Raw genomic sequence first — 21,864 nt, 5'->3', positions numbered from 1 at the left:
ATTCTGACGTTGTACCTTCTACTTCCATCTTCCAAAGCAGCCAGTCTTTCTCCGAGTTTTTGCATTCGGAGCTGACATTTTCTGCTTTTTCTTCAGCACTGGTGGCTAAATTTTCGGCTAATTCAATCCTAGTCGTGAATGTCTCCTTGAGATCCTCCAATTGATCAGTAAGCGTTTCAATTTTACCCAGCACCTGTCAGATTTCCACTTGCATTTCTTGTCGCAGCCTTTCATTTGACTGTGGCAGCATCAGCCGTTGCGTTTCGTTTGATTGCTGACATTCCTGTTTCAATTCCAGCAACTCTTGTTTCAGCCTCTCATGTGCCTTTGCCCTTGCTTTCTCATTTGCCTTCTCGGTTTTCTTTATATCTTGTATGAGCTCAGCGAGCATCACCTCCAGTTTAGACATTTCAATTGTGCTTTCTTGTACTGTAGGTGAAGCGTCAGGCTCTACTGTAGCCAGTGCTCCCGCTATTCCCGGCTCGCATGGAGTAATTGAGATCGCGGACTGTAAGGCCCCTTCCAGTTTCAGGTGTTCTCCGATCAGCGAGCTATCGAGATCTGCACTCCCGATCTTACATTCGCTCCCCTTTTCACTCTCAGCCGGCGATGGTTTAGCGGACCTTGGTCCTGAAGAGTCTGTACTTTCGCCCAGCTGTTCCAGCTCTCTCTCTGAAAGGCCGTATCTTGAGCTAGGGCTTGCTGATCTTGGCTTGGGTACAGCTTTAGTTTTCTTTTCTTTCGGACCCCCTTTCTTGCTGGCCATATTTATATATGCTTACATATATAATGTAGCAGTGTCCTTGGGTTGAATAAATGCAGGATATCTTAGGATAATAAGCAAATAATATGAAAAATAACACCGCTGCTAGCGGAGCTCCACTTCAGACGTCCATCTCTCGCATCGGACGAGAACAAACTTTGATATTTTAATCAAATAATAGCTGACTCAGCTTCTTAGCAGTACTTTTAAAAACCACTTCCAGGGGATGTTATTTGATTATATTTTTATTACTGCTGCTGATTAATCTCCGTTAATGAGCGTGATTAACACATTAAAAATTTCTGTGATTAAATATTTTAATGCAACACATACATGCACTAATTAAATACAGTTAATTTGACCATGCTGCACACATTGTTAATGAAGCAGCACCAAATGAATCCAAGTTTATTAATAGTACCAGTTGAGTAGCACTGCCACATACAGTGCCCTCCATAATGTTTGGGACAAAGACACATTTTTCCTTGATTTATCCATTTGCATCACAATTTAAAATTTCAAATCAAACAATTTATATATATATATATATATATATATATATATATATATATATATATATATAGTACAGTAATCCCTCCTTGATCGCAGGGGTTGCGTTCCAGAACCCCCCGCAAAAGGTGAAAATCCGCGAAGTAAAAACCATATGTTCATATGGTTATTTTTATATATTTTAAGCCCTTATAAACATTTCCCGCATTGTTATACAGCATAAACCCTTTCTATTCTCTTGGATATTAGGTAAGATTCGTTGAAATTATGTATGCAAACACACTGTTTATATACAGTAAAACCTAAATATAATTTTAAAGCTATTGAGCGTCTCCAATATCACATATGTTACAGCCATTACGACAGACAGGACACCAGCAATAAATACGTACAATGCAAGAAAAACTGTATACAGTAAATGTGTGTACAGTGACACTAAACGTGCGTACATGTACTAAGTGTTGTAAGTAGAAAATTAATTATGGTTACTCACCAACAATGACACGATGACTTGTCCGATAACAATGAGTTTAATTTTACTGCACAACAAAGGAGAGCGTTACAGCCCTTCTAAAAGAGCCACTTCAGGCAACTGTGTAGCACCTCCGTTATTCTTCTTCAATCCAAATCCCTAAAGCAGATTCCATCCAGACTACTGCCTTATTACATCCACTTACAACTCGTTTTGCACCCTGGTTAAAAGGACACTGTGGCCGTAGATTTTATATTCCTTTCCTACTTTTTAAATAAAAAGAATCGTAGCCTCATTGATGCTGTAATGGCGCTTGGGCACAGACCCTGAAGCAGTAGCAGGAGCAGATCGTTTTGGAGCCTTAATGAAGGGCTTGACTATGCACAAAGATAAACACAAAAGAGCACAAAAGTTAACTCTTTACACAGCGAAACACGTTGATGCTGAATGAGCAAGACGAGACTTCCTGGTTAACACCGCATTCAGCACACAGGAACTTAACTGCATGCTCTGATTGGTTAGCTTCTCAGCCATCCGCCAATAGCGTCCCTTGTATAAAATCAACTGGGCAAACCAACTGAGGAAGCATGTACAGGAAGTAAAAAGACCCATTGTCCGCAGAACCCGCGAAGCAGCAAAAAATCTGCGTTATATATTTAGTTATGCTTACATATAAAATCCGCGATAGAGTGAAGCCGCGAAAGTGCGATATAGATGTAAATATATATATTTTTTTTTTTTAAAGTTTTTAAGAACAAATATAGTTAATATATAGAATGCACAGCATAATAGTAAACTAAATGTAAAAACATTGAATAACACTGAGAAAACCTTGAACAACAAAGAAAACTAACACTGCAATAGTTCGTGCTATAGTGCTACCAACCGCTGGCTAAAAGCACTTTTTTTAGCACTCAGAGACTGAACATGTACAAACCGAAAGGGAAACTGGCTTGTTCGTATACCGAGTGTGTGGTCGTGAACCGAGGCAAAAGTTTGCTTAACGCTTTGTCGTAAACCGAGTTGTACGTGTACCGAGATGTTCGTGAACCGAGGTTCCACTGTATATATACACAGTGGTACCTCGGTATATGTCTCCTTTGGAATAAGTCCAACATGGTATACGTCCTGTTTGGACACGAAAAATTTTGCTTGCTATACGACCTTTGTTTGGAATACGACTCGCGTGCTACCCTTATTTACCTCTCTCGAGACAAAGCCACGACTGTATTTTTACAACTTACACATTGAGTTCTATTTGATGAATAACAGTGAACCCATTTAAGTACCCCCCACCAAATACCAATATGCTTCACCAAGTGCTTTAGAAATATGTTGTGATCTATGGCATCAAAAGCTGCACTCAAATCAAGAAGGAACACTGGTATCAAATCAGAATCAATAGTGATCAACAGATCATTAATTACTCTGGTCAGTGTAGTTTCTGTGAAATGACAAGGCCGAAAGTCAGACTGACATTTGTCAAAAAGATTATTGTCAGATACATAGGGAGTTATTTTTTTAAAATATTTTTTAGAATATGTGGACTCAAGATAGGATTTTTAAGCAAAGGTTTAACAACAGCAGTTTTAAAAGCTAAGGGCACAGAGCTGATGGAAAGCAACTTATTGATAATATTGAGAGTCAGACTAATTAAAACACGACACAGTCCCTTAAAAAGACTTGATGGTATAGGATCTAATATGCAGGTTGTAGGTTTTGAAGCAGTTATTAGACTAGGCAAAGCCTCTGTGGAAACTATTTCAAATTGTGAAAAAGGGGTCTGTATCACAGTGCCTGTAACCCATGACCATTAAAGCCATCATTCTGAGTGGAATGTAGTCCATTAATTTTACTTTCTCTTATCAAGCCAATATCATTTATAAAAAAATCTCAGAAATTCATCATGATTGAATGAAGAGCTATTGGCAGGAGCATTCTGTGCAAGTTTGATCTTCATTCAATCCAAGTTTGATAACTATATCAAACAAAAGCCGCGGATTATTTCTATTAGTGTTAGTCTAATTATAGAAACATGCTGTCCTAACAGCTGAAAGTACTAGAGGGTCATCTAAAGTTCAATAGTGCAAACTTCATAACATGCAAGGAGGGCATGGAGGGTGCAAAACTAAGCTTCTTCAAGCTGATTTACAATAAGGTTTTTGATGTTAAGAGGCTGACAGGTTTTGCAAAATTAGATTTGTGTATTACATTATAATGTTTATTTGATCTAGTATTGAGTATAAAAGGGATTATAGGGAGGCTCTCTAGATAGTTGCATGAATTACTGTATTTGAACCAAAAAAAGAAAATTATTTCCAATAAAGAAAAATTTTATTTGTTTATTTTATAATCTGCACCAAATCAGCAAACAAAAAGACGACAGCCAGTTTTTAAGATCTGTAAACAAAATTTGTCAGTTCCAGCATCACAATGGCTTCAAATTATTGTTTAAGTTTTTATCAAATCTGATGCCAATTACAGCTGTTTAAAGTACATTTTACTTAAATACAGATGGTTTGCACTAGTTCTGTATGTTCCTGTAGGAAATAATAATGCATGTTACTCCTCAATGGGCATCACAATAATTATTTTGCATTCAGCATTTATTTCAATTGCCATTATTAAATTACTTCTTTTTTCTTCTTGTAATACCATGTGCTAATAAGTCTATGCAATTGATTACTTCTTTGTTCATAACTAAATATAAATAGACTGTATATACCAAGGTAGCAGAAAGAAGGATGAATAATCTTTGTGCAATCCTAAATGATCTATTTCAATAGATACTTAAGAAAATAAATAAAATCAACACATAAACTGAGGGTTAAAAATTAATTTAAATGTATAAAATATTTTGATGTTCACTGAAAGTACATAGAAAATTAAATTGCTGAGGCAGCAAAATTGGAACAAAGCATATTGATTTCCATTAACAATAAGAATTTATTTCCGATGAAGACTATGCTTTCAATAAATACCTGCAGATACTGCTTGTTCTGAAGGAACTGAGCTTGACTATCCTTCATGAAACTGAAAGCTATGCAATTGTAAAGACATCACTGCCCTCAATATATCTAACAACTGTACTTTTACTATTGAGTATCTTAACATAAACTTAGTTAATCAGTGCAATGTCTTTTCATTATAATTAGAAAATAACATGAAAATCAAATGAACATGCTAGAATTTATATTAGCAAGTCAGTAAATACTATATTAAAACATTCCATACAATTGTAAGTCTCAATTGTCTACATTTTATGTTTAGCTTCCTATAATTCCAAATGTAAAATAAAGCAAACTGATGAACTCCCTGTATTATGCCTTGGTAACATGTTTCCTGAAAATATGGTTTATGTGTTTTGCAGCAAGAGCCAACTGCACATTCTTTCCATAATACAAGAAATATAGTAGTCAGTACCGTTTATTACTTACTGTTTAAGTCCCAGGTTGCATATCTACTGAGAAGACAGAGGAAAAACAAGTAAGCCTACCTACTTAGATCTCTGTACAAATAAAAATTACTTAGATTTTTTTATTTGCAAAACCTGTATTTTTATCCTCCCTCTATGCAGCAGACAGTTCTAGAAGGAATAGGAATAAGGTAATGTCTCTGTTTTTCACTGAAAGCCAGTTCAACAGAAGGCACACATAGTTTTAGAGATTCACATTCAACTGAAAGAATTCATTGAACTGTGAATATAAAGTATGAAGTAGAGACCATATGAAAAGAATCATATACTGTACATTCAATCCTCAACTTTCATGGGGGGTTCCTAGAAAACAACACAAAAGTAGAAGATGCCTATGTTAATACACTGAAATTGGGGGTTAGGCTCCAGCAACCACCAAAAACTAATCACAATTGAAACTGCTCAAAATATACTTTTCTTCATGGAATTCTTTATAACAAAACATTATTTCTGATAATATGCACTTTTCATGACAAAGTAACCTATGAAATGACCCATTAATGCAGTACACAGAAGAGAATTAGTAACATGCAAACACTATTTTTCTTGCTGGTCATTCCCTAGAATTCTGTGACCTTTCTGCTTATAAAAAAATTACCTTTAACACTCGTTCCTTCACTGCTGGCAGATGGAGCTAGAGAACATGAAGAATGCACATACTTGAAATAATCCATCAGCGATGTCTACTTTGAGTGATGCTTGAGATCCCTAAAGGTCTCGACGTATGGGAGCATAGCTCCTGGAACCACTTCCATATTGGCAAAAATGTCAAAGTAAACCTCAAAATCTGTGACGTTTCACGATCGGGACTTGCACAAAAATCTATACTTAGAGCATGCCCTTTCCCTACAGTCCAGTGCAAGGTCTAAATTCCATTATTTAAAAAAAAAAGAGAGAGTTATTACTGCTGTCCACCCTTGCATATATATTTTTTTCTCTACTGGGCACAGCTGTGAAGCCCGTGAATGTACAAGTTTGCCAACATGAAAGAAAAATAAAAAGATTTCAGATAAAATCAAGTGAATGCTGGAAGTCATGAAAGTTAAACATGCAAATATTGAGGATTGACTGTAACATAAATCAATGATATGTTGCTAAAATGTACCTTCTATACCATTTCTAAAATAATGAAATAGCTAATATATAGAGTTTGATTATCTTAATTGAAAGATTGGCTTTAAATTTAAGAAAATCCATTACAGTCTCAGTCTTCCTACATAAAAAGTAAGTCATCAAGATACTTTAACATAAATCGAATTACCTTGACAAACAGCCTTGAAGAATAAGTGTGCCACATGTCAACAAAATTGGACCACTGAGGGACGAGTTGTTTCATGCAAACTGACAGACAGGCAAACACACAGGGCTATTATAATATGTGCATCTCACACTATATGCAAACACACCTAAAAATGAGCAGGAGCTTATAGAATGGATTAAGTGTATTGAGGAAAATGCAGCTTTCAATAATAATTGGACAGCAAAAATAGGGTACTGTAAAACTGCTGAGTTTTATTCTAATCAATTGATGGCCATTGACACCTAAAATTACTGAAAAGTTTATACTGAGAAGTCATTCTCCTTTCTAAAGAGGATATGTTTTTCTAAACTGTCCACTGGATTGAACAATGGAATCTTACCTTAACCCACTAAAGAATGTTTATTTTTCTAATTGCCAGAAAAAGTAAAAAGGGCAAAGAGAATACCAAAGAAGCTCCTCCCACTGGAAAACAAAATCTCTTACCATTGTCATCGCTATCTTCATCTGAGTCTTCTTCATCTTCTTCTTCATTACCTCCTGTTGCTCCTTCAAGGTTGCTGTCTTCTTCCGACTCAGATTCTTCTAGCCATTCTTGGGTCTCTGAAAAAATCATCAAAATTATTTACAGGTATCAGAAGAATCCAAAAATTCTGACAATCAAGGAGTAAAACACAAAACAATTGCTAGCCTTATTTGACTTAAATAGGCAAATTCAAGCCAATATAGAGGGAGTACCATTTAGAACAACTAACTTACCTCAACTAATTTGGCTACCACAGGTTATATAAAAGGCACTGAATGAAAATAACATTACATCCTTTCAGCAAAAATGTATATGTCTAGTTATAAGTATTTATAATTATAATTTTCAATAGCAAAATGAAGAGGTATCTTCATTCACATTTTACATGACAAATTTAAAATTTTAAATAGGATATATAACATTTCTTCTATGCATTTTCCCAAATTACATACTGGTTTTTAACTCACTGATTCTGACTTTGGTAAACTTCAAAGTGAAACTCATACCAGCATTTTTTTATTGAAAGCCTACAACCTGCAGATTAATCCCTTTCAGTTTGATAACTTTAAAAATCTTTTAGGAAACAAAAGAAAAACACAATAAATTACAAAAATAAAATATTACACAAATTAAACATCATAATATAATTATTGGCCACTTACTTGGATCCATTTCAACAAGTAATTTCCACTCATCCATTTTGTTTAAGTCAATAGCATAAAAGTCATTTAGCGTAAACTGACGATCCCCCACTTCAAACATGCCCCCGTAAACATAAAGGATGCCATGCTTAACAGTAGTCATAGCATTTGAACGGGAACATGGCTCCAACACATTTTTTTCAGAATTACAGTCCTCTTCATCTTCTTCACTTTCAGAATCTGATTGTTCTTCCTGACAAGTGGATATTGGTATTAATTGTTTGATAGTCATAACTGTCCCATCTTCTGCCACTATTTCTTTCACAATTTCTTCAGGTTTTGGAGGCACATCCTCCTCTACACCGGAAAATCCAACAGCTGTGTCAGTCTCCTGCTTCTTTCCCCTTCTGCGCTTTTTTTTGTGTGATTTTGGCCCCTTTAAAATTAAACAAAACAACTAATGTAAGGCACAGACATTTCAAATAATAAAAATGTATTATTATTATTATTATGTGAAAAAAACATGAGGTATTTAATATCACTGTTTATGTCCGATTTTTTACTATGAGGAATACTGAACATAAACCAGAATTGTTTCCTGCACATGTTTCAAGTTTTATCTATTATCATACCATCCATACACAGTATTGCAGCACAGTGGGACCAAAAAAAAAAACATTCCCCAGGACCACAGTTCAACATGTACATAATAAACACAGGACAAGTGCAAGACAAGTCAAGAGCAATACTATACTATATATACTCATATATACTATACTATATATATTTTCATAAAAGATAAATAATAGGTAACTAGATAGGCAATAATTTGGCTAGATAGATGGTAATAAATATTGTAAATATGTAAATAAATAACAACAATTAATAATAAAAATAGTAGTAACAAATGTGACAAAGGTACTGCAGATAAAGAATCTACTATAAATTTGCTACTTGAAGTAGATCTGAGTGGGGCAGCACAGAGCTCAGAGTCCAGGCAGCCACAGGGTAGAGGTTTTGCAGCACCTAGCAGAGCTGATTCAGATGCTACAGTAACTTCTGTCAGAAGGAGGTGGGACAAAGAGACCACCGTAGGTGTAGGAGTGGTCCTCCACAATGATGTAAACTTTGCGGATGCAACATTTCACAAAGATGTCTTTAATGAAGAAAAGAGAGGTACCAATGATCTTTTCTGCCGAAGGCACCATTTGTTGTAAGACCTTATAGTCATTGACACTGCAGTTCCCAAAACAGACAGTGATGTAGGTTGTCGGAACACTCTTGATGGTGCCCCTGTAGAATATGGTGAGAATGGAGAGGTTTACACTTGCCTTCTTTAGCCTCTGAACTCAGTAGAGAGGCTGCTGTGCCTTCTTGTCCATACAGGTGGTGTTAATTGATCAAATAAGGTCAGCTACCAAGAGCATGCTGCCAAGGACCTTGGCGCTCTTGACCAATTCCACTCAGAGTCCTCAATATGCAATGGGGCGTGGAAATCATGGGCCTTCCTGAAGACAACAATCATCTCTTTCATCTTTTCCATGTTAAGAGACAAATTATTGTACTTGCAACAGTCCACCAATTGTTGTATAGTCTTTTTGTAAGTTGACTCATCCCTCATTGCTGATGAGACCTGCCACCATTATGTCCTCTGCAAACATAGCAATTGTGTTACAGTTATATATAGCTGTAAAGTCGTAAGTGAACACAGTGGGCTGAGTACACAGCACTGGGGACTGCAACTTCTCAGAGTGATGGTGCTGGAGATTCTGACATTGACTTTCTGGGGTCTCTCTGTCAGGAAATCCAGGATCCAGTTGCAGTGTTGTAGACTAACAGACTCAACTTCTCAATGACATTTTGAGGGATGATGGTATTGAAAGTTGAGCTGAAGTCAATGGAAATCATTCTTACATTAGTGTCTTGATGGATTACAAAAGGACAACACTTAATCATGACACAATTCAGCAAAGGACTGTTGTAACTTGACTCTACTGCAATATTTCTACAATATGCATTGTTCACATAAACACACAAACCGAATACACACACCTTACAAGCTGTTGTAGCAACTCTGTCTGCACAGAAAGTGTTCAGTCCATCCAATTTATTAAGCATCTCAAGCATGTTATTCTGCAGCCATGTTACAGTATAAAGTTAAAGTAGCCTCTCATCTCTTGCTGGGTTATCCACTGAAAGTTTGAGACTCATCCAACTTATTGTTCAGTGAGTGAACATTTGAAAGTATGATGGAAGACAGTGCCGGTCTAATTGGATTTTTTATTCTGTCCTGACATGCTCAACTGCTATGGTAATGCTGGGGTAATGTTTACTGACTAATCTAGAGTGGATGCCAGTTACTGCATGTCCAATAAATAGGCATACAAAAATTAAGGTGCAAAAAATAAAATAGTTAACAAAGCAGAACATCAAAAAAATTAATAAAATAACTATTTTTTAAATCAAGTTAAACTAAAAATCCATTCACTGAATAATCCAACATTGCTGTCAGCAGCTTTTTTTCTCATATACGTACTACACAAAATGAAAGTAACTGTCACTTGAGAAGCATATCCATAAATTTGTTTAAATCAAATTAAATGATGCAAATGTATTGTTATACAAAAAGTTTACTTAACATGTAAACATTACATCTTTATTGTGAAATGTAACTAAATATCAAAATAAACGAACAGGGGCCAAGTGGCATGAGAAATCAAGATACACTTGCCTATGTTCTGAAAATGTAAGTTCCAGATTTTTTTTTAAAGTAGGGGTAAGTACTGAGAAAGTTGGTACTGCACTCATGCGTGACTAAAGTAGACCAATTACTCAAGAAAACACAATAATACATGGTAAAAACTGAGAAAAAACTATATATATATATATATGAATGTCTAACTGTGGTAATGACACTGCATTAACACAAGTTGAAAAGAAAAATGGCAGAGCTCATGACTAGAAAAGCTTTTGTATTCACACAAGAGAATTTCAGGGAACAAGTACAGAAATCATACTTGCATTATTGCCACTTTTTAGTTCAAAAAAATTTGCTCATGCTTTGAGAGTAAAATAGCATCACCAATTAAATGAGGTGTAATCATTTAACTAGAATCATCATGCATTTGTAAGAGGAAATGAAAAGATAACGAGAAGAGTCCGACACTGTAATAGCATCGGCAGTTGCTTGCCCAGACGGACGTGCCACTTCCACATTCCTTAGTCACGTTTCGTCCCTTCCCGATGACATCATAACCTTCCCAGGATTCCCTGCTGTTCCCGATATCCTTTTCGCCAACCCCTCCCCCATAAATACGCCATCTTTCCACCTAAAGACTGTCTTGTTTCTATGTTTTTACAGTTGCCTGTAACAAACGTGCCAGACCAATTCCTGAAGCTAGAGTATATGGGGACCGTTTCCCAACCCTTTAACTGTGTTATCATCACAAAGAGAAAAAATGAATCATATATCGTAAGACAGTCTTTTATTCCTGAGCTTTCAACACCTACCAGGTGTCATCATCAGAGGAAAATGATTAGACATACAAGAATCAAAGGCAATATACAGCAAATGAGAAAAGGGGGTGGGGTAGAAGGGAGTCAGTTGGTGGATTAGTAAGGTGGGGTCCTGAGTGTGTTATCTTAAAGTCTTTCTTATTATTTGGATGATCTTCTTTTTAAGCATGCATATATACTGCATTCATATTATATGTATTAATGAAAAAGGCACGATATCGTTCATTTCAATAAATGGAGGCATTTTAATAAAAAAAGCCTTTGAATGGGATTTCTGTTTTTGCAGTGGTATTATTATTCTGGTATAATGTGAATTCCCTACACGTGCATGCTATTTATAGATTACTAGCAGAATACCAGCGCTTCGCAGCGGAGAAGTAGTGTGTTAAAGAAGGTACGAAAAAGAAAAGGAAAAATTTTAAAAATAACGTAACATGATTGTTAATGTAATTGTTTTGTCATTGATATGAGTGCTGTTCTCATATCTATATATATCTATATCTATATATATATATATCTATATATATATATATATATATATATATATATAGCAAAATACCCGCTTGGCAGCTGAGAAGTAGTGTGTTAAAGAAGGAAAGAGAAAGAAAAGGAAACATTTTGAAAATAATGTAACATGATTGTCAATGTAATTGTTTTGTCACTGTTATGAGTGTGCTGTATATATATATATATATATATATATATATATATATATATATATATATATATATATATATATATATAAAATAAAACACCCACACTTAGCGGAGAAGTCGTGTGTTAAAGAAGTTATGAAAAAGAAAAGGAAACATTTTAAAAATAACGTAACATGATTGTCAAAGTAATTGTTTTGTCTATTTGGCGGTAGCGTCACGAAGTTGTTTTCGTCTAGCTGCATCAGAAAATGTACCACGACGTCTGACACGCCTCCTTTTTACTGTTTTCTCACAGCTTGGATTGCTGCTGTCATAATGGGTTTGAGTCTACATATATATATACTAGCAGAATACCCGCGCTTCGCAGCAGAGAAGTAGCGTGTTAAAGAAGTTATGAAAAAGAAAAAGAAAAATTTTAAAAATAACGTAACATGATTGTTAATGTAACTGTTTTGTCATTGATATGAGTGGTTTTCTCATATCTATCTATCTCTATATATATATATATAAACAGGCACATACATTGATTTTATGAATATATAAAGTCGGCGTCAGAATATATAAAGTCAAAACTTGAATATATAAAGTCATTCCCAAATATATAAAGTCAAAACTTGAATATATAAAGTCAAAACTTTTTTCTGAATATATAAAGTCAAAATTTGAATATATAAAGTCACTCCTGTATATATAAAGTGAAAGTCAAAATCTATTGATTGAAACGACTCTGAACTGAACTAAGTTAACAAAAACGTATTCAGAAAAATAAATTAAAAAAACACTGTTCGGTTAATGTTTTGAAATGATGCAGGATTGGTTCCTGCCTTGCGCCCAGTGTTGGCTGGGATTGGCTCCAGCAGACCCCCGTGACCCTGTGGTCGGATTCAACGGTTGGGAAATGGATGGATATTCCAGCGCTGACTTTGTATATTCCGATGCTGACTTTATATATTGAAGTTTTGACTTTATATATTCCAGCACTTACTTTATATATTCAGAAATATTCCAACGCCGTCTTTATATACTCAGGGTTTGACTTTATATATTTGGGAATGACTTTATATATTCAAGTTTTGACTTTCTATATTCAGAAACAAGTTTTGACTTTATTTATTCCGACAGTGACTTTATATAATCAAGTTTTGACTTTATATATTCAGGAATTACTTTATATATAAAAGTTTTGACTTTATATAGTTAAATTTAGTCATCATTGCATAACTTTTTCTTTACCATAGAAATTTAAAGAATAAATTTAACTTCCATCCCTAACAAAGATCTTTCTGGCGACTAAATAGATCCTACTTATATCCAAATTCGAGCTATTGAGCTGTCGCCTGCCTGCCTGAATATGTCACCGCCGCTCTTACTTTTTACCGTTCATTTAGTCATGGCTAGTGGCGGAAAAATTATAAAATGGAAGGAGGATTACATTGAGTATGGCTTTACCAAAACAATTATTGATGGAGAATCGATTATTCATAAAGCTTCAATTGGTGATCTATTTTTCTGTGTTAACCTAATATTTTTTCATACTTCTTCTCAAACCAAGGGGGTGCGAGGGTAAAATGAATCGGGTAGCGCTGATCAATGTAATTGGTTTACCAGGAAATCATGCATTGACAGAAGTTCCCCTTTGTTTGTAATGCAAAGTGTGATTAAATGCGTGATTTTTTAACGCGTTATGGAGCACATGCATCGAAGCTTCTCAGCTGTGCTTGTGCTAAGAAAAGGAAACATTTTAAAAATAACATAACACGATTGTCAATGTGACCTTTTGTAAGTAGTGCCTGGAGGATTCAGTGTGGAGAAACTGTAGAGACAGTGTGTATATTAACTTGTGGATTTTTCTGTGAGTATTTGGTGGCAGCGTCACAAACTCGCTTCCGTAACTGCGTTAGCTGCGGAGCTAACTGTCAATCCCCCACAAACACAGTCTCTCGGAATTTGCATAAGCACACCCCTTCACCTGCAATTTTAACTTAGTTACAAAGTGATAAAAACTCTTGTTTATATCCTGCGTCCTTTCATTAAACTTGTATCCCGCATTACCCGAGGGCATGACAAACGCCAGTGGCAGCCTGTCAATGAACTTAATTTAAACTTTAGGTTTACACCGTGCTTTGTTTCCGAAGTAGCAGCACTCATTAATATGGTTGTATATGTCACTCGCTCACTTCTTATTTTTTCGCTGCCTTCTCAATTATATAATGCATGTTCTCTTCAGCACTTTTTGGAGCTCTTCCTGGTTTTCTACGTACTGCGTTGACAGTCAGTTCATGTGATTACGTGGGAGGCGTGATGATGTCACATGAAACTCCGCCCCCAAGGCTTTCGAGCTCAACTCCGTTACACCATTGACCATTACGCGTAGAATTTTGAAATGAAACCTGCCCAACTATTGTAAGGAAGCTGTAATGAATGAGCCTGCCAAATTTCAGCCTTCTAACTACACGGGAACTTGGAGAATTAGTGATGTGTCAGTGAGTGAGTGAGTGAGTCAGTGAGGGCTTTGCCTTTTATTAGTATAGACTAGCAAAATACCCGCGCTTCGCAGTGGAGAAGTAGTGTGTTAAAGAAGCAATGAAAAAGAAAAGGAAACATTTTGAAAATAACGTAACATGATTGTCAATGTAATTGTTTTGTCACTGTTGTGAGTGATGAGTGTTGTTGTCATATATATATATATATATATATATATATATATATTTACACACACACATAAACATATATATATATACATATCTATACATATACACATATATATATATACATATATATATCTACATATATACACATACATATACACACACACATAAATACATACACACACAAATACATATATATATATATATACATACATACACACACACATATATAAACATATATATACATATACATACATATCTACATATATACACACACAGCTATTTCGTATCAGTGCAATATGCTGCTTGTTAAAACGGATAACTCCCGCTCTTACGTGCAAGTCTGCGTGGATATTATGAACTATCGTATTTGTTCAAGTTCTATTTAAATTTTAAATAGAAGGAATTTTTATTTAGTCGACAGAAATATCTTTGGTAGGAATGGTAAAAACAGACAGGAATATTATTCGTGAATAAATCAACTCAAACCTTAAACAACTTATAATATTTTGCTCTCCATAAAAATTTATCCTGTCTAAATTATACAAGTTAGAAATAAAGTAAACGTTAAAAGAACAAACATTCACATTTCTTTACTCTTATGTAATTTTATATAAAAAATAAACTTAGATTTTAAATATCCCAAAAGATTTTGCTCTCCATAAAAATATATCCTGTCAAAATGATACAAATTCAAATATGAACATGCTGCATAACAAAACCTAGAAATATAAATGAAATGTGTTCTTTCAGCAATAACAAATCAAATCATTCAGTTTTCTTTGCTCATATGTCATTTTAGAGCTGGACGCCTGGCATCTTTTTTTGGCCACAGGTTCGTTTATGTTTGGTGTGAGGTTCTGTGTTGTGGAGATTCTCAGGATGGATTGCAGGTGCTCATCAGTGAGGCGACTCCTGTGTGCTGTTTTGTTAGTCTTTATCACTGAGAAGAGCTTCTCACACAGATATGTGCTACCAAACATGCACAAGGTTAGAGCCGCATGTAGACGGACTTTTTTTGTTCTTCAAAGTCACCAAAGCGCCGTGCAAACTCAGTGCGCTCAGTTTATCAGCAAAGTGCGATTTGGGAACACCGTAGTGACGACTTGGTTTAACATTACTTGGCAACAGGGAAAGTGAGGCAAGGTGCACTGGTGCATTTGTGTCTCCCATAAAAGCAGCTTCACTTGAAATCACTTTGTGATTGTGCACGGGTTAAAACGTCCGCTGAAGTGTCAGATTCTTATTTAATTATGCTGCTTTCTGTATCTTCTGCATTGCATTCAGGTTAACCTGATGTTTTGTCTCATAGTGCCGTCTTAGATTAAATTCTGTAATTACAGCCACATTAGCTCCACAAATGAGACACACGGGTTTAGTAAACATATACTCAGCCTCCCATCGGTTTTTAAAGGCTCTATTTTCAGAATCAACTTTTCTCTTCAGCATCGTGTGAGCTAGCTTCGCAATAACTTGATTAACTCGGTAAGTGTTCGGCAAGGCAGCTGAAGCGCTGCATTATGGGATCTGTAGTTTATTGTGTTACCAGCGCTTCATATACCCGGCTTTAATAACAATAATACAGTATATAAAATGATCTCGGGCGGATATAATTACGCCGGGCGGATGTGGCCCGCCCTTGAGTTTGACACATATGGACTAAATAGAACTTGAAAAGATATATTTTTCAAATGTGATCGCAATTCAGATAGAGTTGACGCACTACAGCCTGCATGCCTCAATAAGTCATCCTTCCCTCGCTCTTACTTTTTTACCGTTCATCTAATGAATACACTGAGTATGGCTTTACCAAAACAATCATTGATGGCGAATAAAGTATCCATTATTCGAGTATGTAGATCGGGTTATATATATATACATATATATATATATATATATATATATACCCGCGTATCGCAGCGGAGAAGTAGTGTGTTAAAAAGCTATGAAAAGAAAAGGGAACATTTTAAAAATAACGTAACATGACTGTCAATATACAGTATTTGTTTTGTGAGTGTTACTGAGTGTTGCTGTCATCAAGGATTTGATTATCATTATTTCTTTCAATCAGGTTCGTATTTGTAGGATGTGTTGTGTTCAAGTTACATTCCGTGTTTGTCAATCGTTGTAAAGATGACAGGTTTCATTCATCGATTCGTTTCTTACTGCATCAATAAACAGCTCGTCTTCTTCTTTATCTGAGACCTGACACACTGCATGCACGGTTTTTTACACTGTCTTCCTTTAGCGGGACATTGACTTTTTCCAACGTGTGCTTTGTTTCCACAGTAGCTGATTTATGAATATGCTTATCAGGCGCTTCATATTTTTGCTGCCTTTTCAATTGTGTAATTCGGTTTTGTTCAGCCTTTGGAACTGTTGCTTTTATCTGTGCACTGCGTCAGTTCACGTGAGCCACTCGGTGTACATGCATCGAAGGTTCCCAGCTGTGCTGGTGCCATCTCGTGCTATGTCCATGGCTGTATTTAATGTTACCTTAGTCCTGGCACTTAAAACTTTCTCTCGCAGTTTCGCTGAGTTTGTGTCAAACACCACCCTGACCATCTCATCTTCCTCTCCATAAGCACAGTCCTTCACCCGTGAATATTTAGTGGCAGTTTGCTTTGGATTGCCGCTGACGGACGGCCTTATATGGGCAGGCACTAAATTACAAACGCCAGCGGCAGCCTGTCTATGAACTTAATTTAAAGTGTAGGTTTACATCGTGCTTTGTTTCCGAAGTAGCAGAACTCATGAATATGGTTGTATATGTCACTCGCTCGCTTCTTATTGTTTCGCTACCTTCTCAATTATATAATGCATGTTTTCTTCAGCGCTTTTTTGAGGTCTTCCTGATTTTCTATGTACTGCGTGATTACGTGGGAGGCGTGATGATATCACACGAAACACGCCCACGGCGTTGAAGCTCATCTCCATTACAGTAAATGGAGAAAAACTGCTTCCAGTTATGACCATTACGCGTAGAATTTCGATATAAAACCTGCCCAACTTTTGTAAGGAAGCTGTAAGGAATGAACCTGCCAAATTTCAGCCTTCCACCCACACGGGAAGTTGGAGAATTAGTGATGAGTCAGTGAGTGAGTGAGTGAGGGCTTTGCCTTTTATTAGTATAGATAATTCTGCAGTTAAGACAATAAACCTCATTAAGCTTGTCAACAAACTCGGGGACTTGGGTCAGAACACATCACTGGGCAGCTGGGTTTTGAACTTCATGATTCATGAACTACCTCTGCGGTGTTCAAGAACGCGTATCGACTTCCTGTCAACTGACATTTGAGTCTGCGTTTTTAACTCATTGACCGCAACATGTAAATTGAATTGAGCTTTTTTTCTTTGGTTATATTCTTGAATGCGCACGTGTTCATTTGGACTAAAGTCTTCACAAATACACTTCACTTCATTATTAGTAGAACATGGAAAAAGTTTCTACTTTAGGTAGGTGTTCAGCATTTCTTGCCTCATATTTCCTTTCGTCCTACATTTACCCAAATCTTTGTAGACATGGAAATCACATGAAATGCATGTATTCCAAATAATGATATACCCTATTTACCCTATACAACCCCAGGCACCTCACACGTAAATATAGAGTATTAGCTTGAGGAAGAGAACTGCCCAAGAGTTGAGCTACGTCAAGGAGTGGATGGGATAGAAGGCTGCTTGCTGCTTGTGCTGATTAATACATTTACAAAACAAAAGACACTGATGGAGAGGTGCGAAGGGATTTAAGATGAGCCAAGATTACGAGTTTTTACGTAGGCTTTGGTAATTCTACAGTAGTATTAATCTGCATGAACTCAATTCAAACCAAGACAAAATATTTACTGATTAGTAAAAAGAACACACTCTTGGTGTTTTATAAATAAATACTTGGGCAACAAGATTTTTCACCTTTTACTTTAATTGACTAATTTTCATAATCTTCATAAATTCATGTAATGCACTCAGACATAAAATCCTGCCTAGGAAAAAAATATTCTGTACAAAAGCAATTTCAGATGAAGAGACTGGCAAAGATATAAAAAAAAAACAAACTATAGTACTTTTACAGTTTAATTTACCATTACAATGTTTCTCTACAGAGGTTCAAGTCATCAGCTCTTTATAATACAAAATTCTGTGAAGAACTCTCAAACAAATGAAATCATTTATCTCTATACGCTAAGGCTGCACACATAATATCATGTTTGTCTGGATGAATATTAAAAACATAACATGGTTTTGCTCACTCCATATTTCTGAACTAGCATTGCAATTTTTAACTGCACCCAAAATTGCACTGTAGACCACAGGGATGAGTAAATTAATCACTTAAACTAGATAAATTAAATTACTTGCTGCTCCATAGGAATGCGTTTGAGGTTCAAAATCAAACCAGATCTTATTACGAATAAACATTGACAATTGCATTTTTTAAAATTGCACTCAGAATGACTTTCAGAAAATTATAGCCCCTCTACCCTATATTTAATTCCTTTCTTGAAAAACTGCTTTTCACCAAGCTCGCTGAAGAAGATGACTCTTTGTCAGATAGCCAAGACTCAAATGACTGAACTTAAAGAGGCTTTTAACTCTATGGGAACAGAGTCATCCCTCAGAACTAGGCACCTGTCATAACCACTCAATAATGTTAGAAAACTATTGTGCACCCTGGTTTTAAAAAATATTAAAGAATGTTATTTTCTCTACAAAAATGAATCTGACAATGATCATACTTCTTAAAAAGGATGAGTCAAGATAGTGCTCCGACTTTACCACCCAATATCCCATTTGAACTCTGCCCTCAATATGCAGGATAAGCTATTTTCTTGGCAACTAAACTTCATCAATAAATTAATTCACACTGATCAGACCAGTTTTATTAATGCTTACCACACTGCCAACAATACTGGCTGCCCCTTTTCATGTTATTGATTCACGTCCAGCCTTATAAACTGGGTCTCTCTCTGTTGGGCCGCCCCACGACTTTCTTGATATTTCAGTTTATAATTTAAAAACGGAATAAGAATCTGAAAATCTAACAACATCACATTAAAGTTCGATAAATTCTGAAAAGAATGGTACCAACATATATATGTAGATTTTAAAATAAGGCAGATTTAAAGCGTGACAAAAAATGTGACATAAAATCACATTAAATCGTTACACTTTCAGGCTTAGGATTTTATATATACAGTGGAACCTCGGTTTACGAGTAACTTGGTTTACGAGTGTTTTGCAAGACGAGCAAAATTTTGACTTCATAAACGAGCGATGTCTTGCAATACGAGCAGTATGGATACACTTTGTCTGCTGAGCGTCATGTGATCACAACTGAGCTGATGGTTCTTCTCTCTCACGTGCACGCGTCTCTCTCTCTCTCTCCTTACCTCTCTTGCTCGCACAGTGCGTATCTCTCTCTCTCTCTCTCTCTCTCTCTCTCTCTTCTAATCTCTCGCTCCCGCGCGTCTCTCTCCTTATCTCGCTCACTCGCTCGCTCCAGCGCGCATCCGTGTGTGTGTCTCTCTCTCTCTCACTCACTCACTCACTTTCTCTGCTTATCTCTCTTGCTCGCGCGCAGCGCGTCTCTCTCTTCTCTTGAGGGCAATCGTCTCCTATTCTCCATCTGAGTCTGTGTGCCTCACTCATATAGTCAACATCCGTACGAGCGTATACTGTTTACTACAGCATTGTGACTGTGTGTGTGTGCAAGCGCACTGCGGTGTGCTGTGAAGTGCGAGTCCCCATCTTGCGCCCCAAAACACGAAGCTGAGTCTCAGTACTTTAACACCACCAGCCGCCTTCAGCTTGAAACAGCAACAGCGCTGTTATTTATTGTAGCGGGATATTTATAATGTTCCTTGTATCACCCATTGACGGCAGGCGCTTATAGCATGTCTGTGATCTTTTTGGATGTGCTTATATGGCGAACTGCTACAGCGCTGGGAGACTCTGATTGCTTTGGGACACTCTTCCGCGTGTCGTCCCGTTGGGTGGAATCCCACATGAGTTTAGAAACTCACTCACACCAGCCATGATTCTTTTTAAAGGTAAAGTGTAGGTTAATTTGTTTTATGTATTTTTACTTTATATTTAGTATTAATCATTTTTATATGAATAGTTTTGGGTTGTGGAACGAATCATCTGAGTTTCCATTATTTCTTATGGGGAAATTCGCTTTGATATACGAGTGCTTTGGATTGTGAGCACGTTTCTGGAACGAATTATGCTCGCAAACCGAGGTTCCACTGTATATTATATACAGGTAAAATTCTGTTACAACAAATATCTTTACAATGAAACACCTGGGGCCTCATGTATAACGCCGTGTGTTGCACTCACACTATAATATGGCGTAAGCACAAAAAAACAGGAATGTGCGTAAGCACAGAAAAATCCAGATGCATAAATCTGTGCATACGCAAACTTCCATGTTCTTCTGCTACATAAGTCCCGGTCAGCGTGAAAACTAATGCACGTGCATGCACCTGCAGTCCCGCCCCAACTCATCCCAAAATTATGCCTCTTTGAATATGCAAATCAATATAAATAACCTTTAAGCTCAGCCTTCTGTGAAAAGACAATGGGAAAAAATCTCTCCTAACCCATTAACAGCTGTGTTTGGTGTACTCCCAGATGGGCTTAAAGTGGAGAAGGACAAACAAACTGTGATTGCCTTTACTACACTACTGGACCGTAGACTTGTCTTACTTAACTGGAAGAATTCTAACTCTCCTTTTTTAAGTTAGTGGGTAAGTGATGTTATATATTATTTGAAATTGGAAATAAATGAAATTCTCACTTAGAGGACCTGTGCAGAAATTTTTCAAAACCTGGCAGGATCTAATAAATAACATTTTAGAATAAGCTTTTAAAGCACTGATGAAGCAGATTCTATCCCCATTTAGTTTTCTTCTCCATTTATCTTTATTCACTTATTAATTAATCTATTTACTTATTTTTACTAGCTTTAAGCTTTATTCTGCTGGTAATGCTCTCTTTCTCAGGGGTGGGGGTTGATTTGTTTTCAATCCTATTTTTGTAAAATTGATCTATTTGTATGGAATGTTGTGTGATTTCAATAAAATCAATAAAATTATTAAAAAAAATATTTGATATATTTCTTTTTAAATATGACAAGTAAAATAAACTTACCAAAATATAAGTAATTTACATGTTGGACTGCTTTTTATTTTGGTACAGATAGTCTTTAATCACAAATTAAGCATTTCTTGAACAATGATCAATTGTTTAAACTTCTTGCTCAGGGCATACTCTGATGACTTATAAACAATTAAGATATACGAAAAAATTTTAAATTAAGGACATGTATACATCATAGTACTTGCAAAACCATAAACTGCCATTCTGCCAGGTATAAATGCAGAGTCTCTCATGC

The 21,864-nt window shown here is 36.1% G+C and overlaps 1 protein-coding gene across 2 annotated transcripts in view; it reads right to left on the bottom strand.

Annotated features, from left to right (window-relative positions):
• Positions 1-21,864, bottom strand: part of klhdc4 (kelch domain containing 4) — a 107,979-nt gene that overhangs the window by 6,919 nt on the left and 79,196 nt on the right. The window contains exons 10-12 of one of the 2 annotated variants that reach the window (XM_039763532.1): positions 7,667-8,081; positions 6,965-7,081; positions 5,171-5,208 (exon numbers count right to left, since the gene is read on the bottom strand). In XM_039763532.1, coding sequence (XP_039619466.1) covers positions 5,186-5,208; positions 6,965-7,081; positions 7,667-8,081 — 555 coding nt within the window. In that variant the 3' untranslated portion in view covers positions 5,171-5,185. Of the gene's footprint in view, positions 1-5,170; positions 5,209-6,964; positions 7,082-7,666; positions 8,082-21,864 lie in introns of those variants that run through there. The other variant, XM_039763531.1, reaches the window with a different exon arrangement.

The sequence above is a fragment of the Polypterus senegalus genome, chromosome 9, assembly GCF_016835505.1.
Source record: "Polypterus senegalus isolate Bchr_013 chromosome 9, ASM1683550v1, whole genome shotgun sequence".
In the NCBI taxonomy this organism is placed as follows: Eukaryota; Metazoa; Chordata; class Cladistia; order Polypteriformes; family Polypteridae; genus Polypterus; species Polypterus senegalus.
Note: the sequence above shows the minus strand (reverse complement) of the source record. Positions and strands in the feature narration are given on the sequence as shown.